Here is an 8,396-nt window from a genome sequence, read left to right on the forward strand (position 1 = left end):
CAGTTGTTTACAAATTTGCACAGTCCTTTGCAAAGGGTGATAAGATGCATCTCCTTGGCTCTATGAGTATAGCAACAGCCATTGATCGTTACGAGTCGCTCATGTTTTCACATTTCTAAGACATAACTTGAATAGCTGATGCAAGTACGTTCCTTTTTGAGGAAGTTAAGTACTAAATAAACTTTGCTGCAGTTTTGTTTTTTCTCTTCCCCATAAAGAGATCTTCGTAGATCTCTAAACGAATGCTGAAAAGTTGTAAATGCTTTTGGTATAAGAAAAAGAATTGCTTTTGAATTATGTTTTTGAGATTTGTTTGTTTGTTTTTATTATTGCATATCAATAATGGGTTCTTATGAGTAGTTTAGTGTCTTCCATGCTTATAACAGAACTTACAACTATCAAAAAAATATTGTTTTATATCATTGTCTTCCATGCTTAATGCTAGCTTCCAAAAAAAAGGGTCTTACGAACTAGAGATGAAGAATCTGGGACTTGGTTTGTTCTTCGCTTCTCACTCACTAAGGCAACATTTTGAATATTTACATTTTGTACAGGTGGTGCGTGGGGGGGTTTTGGGGTATTTTTGGCTTGCTCTCTGGGATGGCTGGGATCGCTGGGATCTCCTGCTCGTGTGCTCCTGTGCACTTTTACTGCTCCTGCCACGAGGAGATGTAGTCGAGGAGCTCCTCATCGTCGGGCTGCTCGTCGCTGAAGCTGTCGAAGGACTCGAACTTGAGCTGATGCTGGTGCTGATGCTGATGCTGATGCTGGTGGTTGTGCTGCTGATGATCGTGCTCGTGATCGGGCATCTCCTGCTTCACATAGCTGGCCGATACATCGGAATCGTCACTGTACGAGGGTGTGGGTGAGGCCGAGTGGTACGAGTGCGACTGCGCGACCACGAACTGCGACTGGGGGCTGTCCAGGCTGCTGTAGTTGTCGTTGTATGTGCCATCGTTGCTGCTCTCGTCGCCGGAGCTGTAGAGCGGACGGGGCTGGCCATCGCCGAGCATGTCCTGCAGGCCGCGTATATACTCCACGGCGATCTTGAGGGTGTCTACTTTGGATAGCTTCTTGCTGGCGCCACGTCCCCCATTTGACAGGGCATTGATGACCGTCTGGGGCAGGTGCTGGCGCAGGTTGACGAAGCCGTTGTTCACCTGCTTCACGCGGTTGCGCTCACGAGCATTGCGACGTGCCACCGATGGCATCTGTGGCTCTCCATAGGGCATCGGGTTGTAGTTGTTGTACTTCGACTTCTTCGACAGCATGGGGCCGGCAGAGCTGCCCGTCTGCTGATGCTGCTGCATGTTCTGAAGCTGGCTGTTGCCCAGCGGCATCTTGGGGGCAATCAGCTGTTGGTGTTGGTGTTGGTGCTGTTGCCCCTGCTGTTGGTGCATCAGCTGCATGATGTTGCCGTTGGTCAGCTGATAGTGCTGGTAGCTGCTGCATACACTCGTCATGATAATCCGTTTGAGGAGTAGAGTTTGCGTTGGGTTGCTCTAGGCTACTGAGATGTTGACTGTGTGGAATCAGATTCCGCAATGATATACCTCGTCCTGCACGGGCCCCTTAAGTACTTGTTGGCGCGGGGCTCAGGCAGAGCCAGAGGCGGCAGCGGCAGCGACAGCGACAGAGTCGTAGGCAGCGCAACACAGGCAGAGGCAGCGACAGCGACGGAGAGCTCTGCGCTGTGCTGTGTTGGTGGTGGCTACCTACCTGCCCTTCGTCTTGGTCTCTCCCTTTGGCCTGTGCGCACAAGTGAACGAGCGCTCGGGGAACACGAGAGGAGATCGTGCAGTGATCGGGGAACCGAGGAGAGTGAGCTCTGTCCTCTTGTCTCGCCCGTGCTCTCTCTTGCGTTCAGGCTCCTAGGGGTGCAGCGCAACTCTCCCTCACTCACTCTCTCTACCTCCCTCCCTCCCTCTCCAACTTGATTTATTTCTCCCCCCAGTGAGCGAGCGAAGGACTATTTTCTCATTCTATTTGTGGGACGACGAAAACACACACTGTCTTTGTGTGTCTGCATGTATTTTCCTTTTCTTTTTTCTTTTCTTTGGGAAAACTCTCTATCGAAATCGAGACTTAAATCTGTGCGTTGTTCGCCTTGATCCTTGTCAGGAGGATCCTTGAGCAACAGCAGAAAGAACCAAGGAGCTGTAGAGACAGAGAGAGAGAAAGAGAGAGACGACCGCTGGCGTAGGCGGGGTAGGACTCGGACTCGCTTTTCAATGCACTTCCACTTTTTGTGTCGTTCCGTCGCTGTCGCATTGAAAGCAGAAATACTTTTGGGATCGTAGATGGAACAATATTCATTATGGAACTTGATATAAAATGTGATCCATCATGTGAGAACGAAGCAAAGCGAAGGCGAGACGAGACGAGGAAAAAAGAAACCAAATGAAATGAAGAGGAAATCGGAGGATGGAGATGGGGATGGGGATGGAGACGAGGCGTTGGCACTTTCACTGCCGCGATCTGCCAACTCCCAGTCCCATTCTGCCTTCCTCTCTCTCAGTTATCACACAGATATTACTGCATGTACATATGTATACTTTTTGCTGGCCTTGATTACGCTTCTGGCGTTCCTCTTGCATTGAAGAACTTGTTCCCCACTTCTTTTTCGTTGCCGCATTTGACACGTGCTTCCGATCAGAGCCGATATTACCATAAGCTTCCTTCTGCAGGCCTCAAGAAACAGAGCAACAGAACAACGATAATGACGCAGACAAATCCCACAAGTGTGTGCTCCCTCATGCATATAAAAGATGCGAAACACATCCAGGTATCCAATGGAACGGCCATCTCTTGATACTCTTTCAACAGACAACACGCAATTTATTTCATATCGATTAAATAATCCAGGAGTTATAGTTCTCAAAATAGTTTGCATTTCTTGCAAATTTGTAGAAAGACTTTTCATTGCTTCACCAGAATATGCCGAAAACTCGCACTGCAAAGAGTATGTTGGAAAAATGAGAACACAAAACGACTGCCGCGGGCTTTGTCACGAAGCTACTTGTCATTGATATTGACAGCATTTGAGTTCCCCTATATATGTACCCTGCGCCATAACTGCTGCCCTTGGCGCGGGAACCTGAATCATGGGATATTGCCCATGACTATTTATATCGGCTGTAACAAGTGAACCTCAGTCCTGCGAGCACGGCACCACCCCCGCCATAAAGCCACCAATAAATGTGTAAAAAACTGAAACAGAAACAGAAACAGAAACAGAGACGTCCCAGGGCAACTTTGTTGCAGATGAGGCAGGCAGAAAATGCGTGTCGGAGAGCGAATACCGTTAGGGGGAATCGGGATCGGTGGGTTGATGGGCTCGGTTCGTTCTGGTAACGAGATTGCGGCCATAAAGGAATAAAACCTTGATTAACATTGGCCCAGGAGCAGCTGCCAGTTAAAGAAGTTGGCGGCAGAGTCACACCCATTTGGAGGGTACGCGTAGAACCCAACCGGGATAATCGAAATCCATACTCCAAAACACAACCACTTTTGCTCTACATAATTGTTTTTGAAAAGCTGCCACTGGTTCGAGTGGCAGGGGTTGATGATCGCTGCTGATGGAAGTCCTGCTGGTGGTGTGTTCAATCCTAATGCATTTCTAATATGTTTAATGAATGGAAAAATGTTTTGCGTCATCACCTGTACGCCCCCCTCTTTCAGGCTGCAACCCTTCTTCAATTTGTTCGATCCACACCCACCTGAACCCAGCCGAACCGCACCGATCTGACCAGATCCGATCCGAAATGAAATGAAAATTGTTTTGGTAGCATTTTAATTAGCTGCGGACTTCATTTCGCTGTGGGGCGAGTGATTAATTAAACCGAATGAAATGTGGAAAAATGTGTTGATCCTTTGTCTACTCGGGATACAGGTTCTCACACAGCAAGGATCAATCGATGGGCAGCAGGGTTGCCAGGTCGCAGTATCAAACCAATTGGGAAACTGCAGCGCCATCTGGCTTGCTTGCGATTCTAGTTGGATATCAGCAGCGACATCTGCCGCTCGTAGTTTCTTATTACAAGAATCCTGTGCTCGGGTGGATATTCTTTCCTGTAAATTGGATATATTCCCGATTTTCCCACATATCTACAGCCAAAGCGCTTGCTTGTTTTCTGGTTTCTGCTTGTCTGTAATCCGATCACTTATGGAACATTTTGCAGAGCAAATCAATGTCATTCGCATCATTCGCATCATTCGACGTAGTGCAAAAGAGTTGTAGGCATACACATACGACAGGTAGAGACTCAATCAGTTATCCTACCTGTGGAATCTGCCCTAGTGAGTCTCTCTTCGGTCTTGGTCGTTGCTCTGGCATTGCTCTGGTTTTCCCCAGAAGTAACCAAAACGGAAGCATCTTGCCACTAGCCTCCTTATCATGGAAATGCGCCATGAGACAATTAATTATATATTTTATGTGCTTGCTGTTCATTAACACTAATTGGAATTCAAAACATCATCCAGAGCAAGGTGGCTACTGAACTCCCGAAACGACACCCTTTGAACTCAGCACTCCGCTCACGTCTCTACGTGCCATCACAGACGTGATGGAGTAGGTCACCCGAGAGCAGTATGTACCAGTATCGGAGAGTTACAGTTATTGTGGCCATGTGACTGCTGTTTTTTGAAGGTGATATCGTAAGCGTGAAATCTGTCAGATCGCATGGGACCGAGATGGTGCGCCACGATCGAGATCTCTATCCTATTGCCATCACATTAATTTGACTTTTTATGGGTGTTCCTCCGACGCCGATTTTTGGAGAGATTTGTTTGGGAAATGAAATGAATGAAACGAAGTAAAATAAAATGCAGCGAAACGAAAGCGAAGTGAAAATTGACTTTTGGACAACTGAAAGCTGAGATCATCCTGCGGGGCCCGCTGATGTTGCAAGTTGTTGCCGCGCTGCTGAGACACGATCACACCTAATAACGGTAATTTACACGCACGCTACTTGCGATAATTGTGCTGACAGCCGCCGGCCAGGATATGCGGCTGTGGCACTGTGGCTCTGGCCCCCAAACCAAAAGGCCCCCGAGGCCCCGAAAACCCGAAACCAAAGTCAAAGTCAAACCGCAGCAGCGGCAGCGGCAGCGGCAGTGCAGCAGCAGCAGCCGTACATCCCGCCCGATGAGCTGAGTGAGATAACAGCCAGAGCAAATCAGCAGCAATCGACCAGACCAGAGCAGAGCAGAGAGCTTCGGTTATTAAAAACGGCAGTCGGAATCGGAATTGTACACTGAAAGAAGTCAAAGAGCGTGATAAACGTATGGGAATATACGCGAAGGCAATGAGGAAAGATTTAGATTCAGTTCTTTAATGTTACGTACATATATGTATTTTCGTGGTGTTTGAGAGCCGCTCACATGTTTCTTGTGCATTTGTTTGAACAAAAAACACGCAGTCCAAAAGAGTTTATTGCTTCTCTGCCGCTGCGACGGCCGAGCTTTTGCATAGGAAATACGAAGTTGTTTCTCTGCCGCTGCGGCTGTTCTAGGCCGAAGCAACACTGAGCTTTTAAGCTCTGCGTGGGCCGACTGCGCTGCCCGAGATGTTTTTCTATGCAAAAGCAATATAAGAGACAAGCTTGTCTTTGATTTGTCGCTGCCTACTTATGTTATGGAATTCTTAGAAATATCTGTGGATATATTACAATTCTCATTAAAAATATGAATCTGAAGACTTATTTGTAACATTTTAAACTTTCAGCAAAGACGAATTGCTTGATTGGATGAAGAACGCTAAGTGAAAAAAAAACAATTTACATTAAAAATTAATTTTCATCACGAAACCAGAGGCGCAAGTCTCACATCTTTTCGCACAGTGCTGCAGTCTGAAGCTGAAGCGGTGGCGGCAATGCTTGATTGTTGTGGTAACCGAATCCGCGGCTCAAGTGCGAAAAAATGTTGTCGAGGTGTGAAAAATAACTGGCCAAAGAGCTACCCAAGAGGGGCCACGCGATGAAGGCAGCAGCACAGGGACTGCGACTGCGACTGGGACTGGGACTCGGCCACTGAGACTGAAACTGGCACTGGGGCGGGAGGAGGTAGCTCTGCTGGGGCACGCATCGAAGGTGTTGAAAGCTTTGCGCTTCTAAGAAACGTTTGTCTGTTGGCTGTGGTTGTTGTGATTCCGGCTGCTTGATAGCTGCGAACAGAGCTGCTACCTCTTGGCCAACGGACAACGGACGCTGAACAACGGGCAGCAAACGGACGCCGAACGGACAGCCAGGTGGTGCGGTGCGGTGCGGCAGCCAGCCCCAAGATGATATTTGTCGATGGTGTCGAGGTGTTAAAATTACCCCAAAGGTACATAATAATTACCTTAAATTGCAAAAACAGCGAAATAAATTTCCAGCCAAGGAGCAGAGGCAGGCAGGCAGGCAGCCCGGGAATGGATTGTTGCGTCGCGTTGCATCGGCACGTTTGAAGCGTGCCGCAGCGTTGCCAGACTGTTGTTGAGTGAGTGAGAGAGAGAGAGACATGCAAATGTGAGTGTGAGTGTGAGTTTGAGTGCGAGTGCGCGCATGCTCCAAAAGGACAACGGGGCGTGTGTCCTCCATAAAAATTGAATGCTGTCGCCGTAATTAACAGGCGGCCAGAGGGAGGCAGTAGCGGCAGACCAGAGAGACAGAGAGAGAGAGATGACCGCAAGAAAAATGACAGTCGAAGCTGTTAGCCAGGGGCCGATCTATTTAATTAATTGCTAACAAGTTGAAAATGTTTAAATGGTTTATGAGACACAAGGAACCCATCCTCCATGCGATCTGCTCTATACACGACCCGACAACGACTTCGATGTGGCCGCTGCCGCTGCCGCCGCCTTGGTGGTAACGCTTTGGGCCGTTTTCGGTACCATAAAGACAAATTGTGATGGCTTTTGTTGCAGTGCTTCTTGGCTGCTTTTTCTTGTGCTTCATTCCATGAAGGTTGGATCGCGACATGGAGAGGTGAACCCTCTTCTTGTACGCTCCTCCATACTGAAGGATTGGCAGTGCTCACAGAAATCATAAAGAAATGGATACAAGATGGATTATGAATACAAGTTTGATACAAAACATTGCACATTAAATTATTTCCTCTTTTTAAGGATTTCCCCATGAATTAACTCATTTCTTCCTTTCTTCTGCTGACCAGCAGTCGACGCTGCTTAATGCTCAGTGTGTTGACACTTTGGCCACATCACACCACTTGGCTTGGGATGCAAATCGCTTGGGGAGGGAGGCTGGTAAAGCCAAGGCCCAGAACCAGTCCAGGGCCAGCACTGTGGCGGGAGACGACTGCAAGGCGGCGACACGACTCCGTCGTGCGAAACGCATTTATCAATGTGAAAAATGAGTTGTGAGGCGGCAATTATCATTAAAAGTAACATGACTGCCGTCAACGTGGTTGTCGTTGTCTCCGGCTCAGTCGCAGTCGCAGTTCCACAATTCCACAGTCCATCCCCTCTGCAGAGTGGGGAGAGCGAGGCCCCGCTGGCTGCCTGATGATCTCCCCAGAGAGCAAGAGATAGAGAGAGAGAGAGAGAGAGAGCTGGCAACCCATCGATAGATTGATCTAACGCTAATTAATGATTAAGAAGCAGGCAATTTCTCTGGGCACCCGTGGCTCGGCGGTAGAAATTATGCAAAGGTGCAGGAGGGGGCCAAAACAAACAGACACAAAAAACATATTTATGAGGCCTGAGCATTGGGAATGAGTTTGCGGTTCGTATATTGATGGCATGGATCGCAGCGGGATCGCCAAGACGAGTAGCACACGCCGGCAATTCGCAGAAAGGATCAACGATCCAGGCTGTCAGGATCCTGGCTTCTGACTCTCTAATGCCTGGCGCTCTGTTACAATTTCGATTTCTTTGGAAACACAAATTATTATTATTATTATTATTTTGTTTTCGGTTTTTTGCGGTTGCCCTCAAACCTCTCTATGTAATTTTTCAAGCGCAGAGTTCGTTTTTTTGGTTTTTATTTTCGATTCCCTCGATCGCAGCGATGCAATTAATCTAAATCCAATTATAAGACAAAGCGGGTCAGGCCAAGGGCCATTAACCGCACCGCACCGTATCTGTGTATCCGTATCTTATGCTTTTGTATCTGTATCTGTTGCTCTTGCTGTTATATATATACAGCAATGTGTAACCGATTTTTGTATTGAAATCAATACATTTAACAGTCTTTTTTTCTTTATTTTGTTCAAGGCAGAGGCTGCAGAGTGCAGCTACGAGTGAGGCAACCGTGGTGGAACTGTGTGCATGAGGATGACTTCCTCTTGCCGGCCCCCGAGGGCCAGATGAGCAGTTGGGTGAAGTGAAAACGTTGCATATCATATTACAGCCACACTCGATTGGGAAGGGGATTAGTGAGTGGCTGGATCTCTTCCAC

General features: G+C 47.8%; 1 protein-coding gene across 1 annotated transcript; it reads right to left on the reverse strand.

Annotated features, from left to right (window-relative positions):
- Positions 1-294: 294 nt before the first annotated feature.
- On the reverse strand, positions 295-1,548 carry LOC117590479 (achaete-scute complex protein T3). The gene has a single exon (XM_034283137.1). The coding sequence runs from the start codon at positions 1,461-1,463 to the stop codon at positions 648-650; it is 816 nt and encodes a 271-aa protein (XP_034139028.1). The 5' UTR covers positions 1,464-1,548; the 3' UTR covers positions 295-647.
- Between the last annotated feature and the right edge of the window lie 6,848 nt (positions 1,549-8,396).

This window comes from Drosophila guanche, unplaced genomic scaffold, assembly GCF_900245975.1.
Source record: "Drosophila guanche unplaced genomic scaffold, DGUA_6, whole genome shotgun sequence".
Taxonomy (NCBI): Eukaryota; Metazoa; Arthropoda; class Insecta; order Diptera; family Drosophilidae; genus Drosophila; species Drosophila guanche.

Coding starts and splice junctions, on each gene's coding strand:
- LOC117590479 (XM_034283137.1), bottom strand. CDS start 1,463: ATGACGAGTGTATGCAGCAGCTACCAGCACTATCAGCTGACCAACGGC.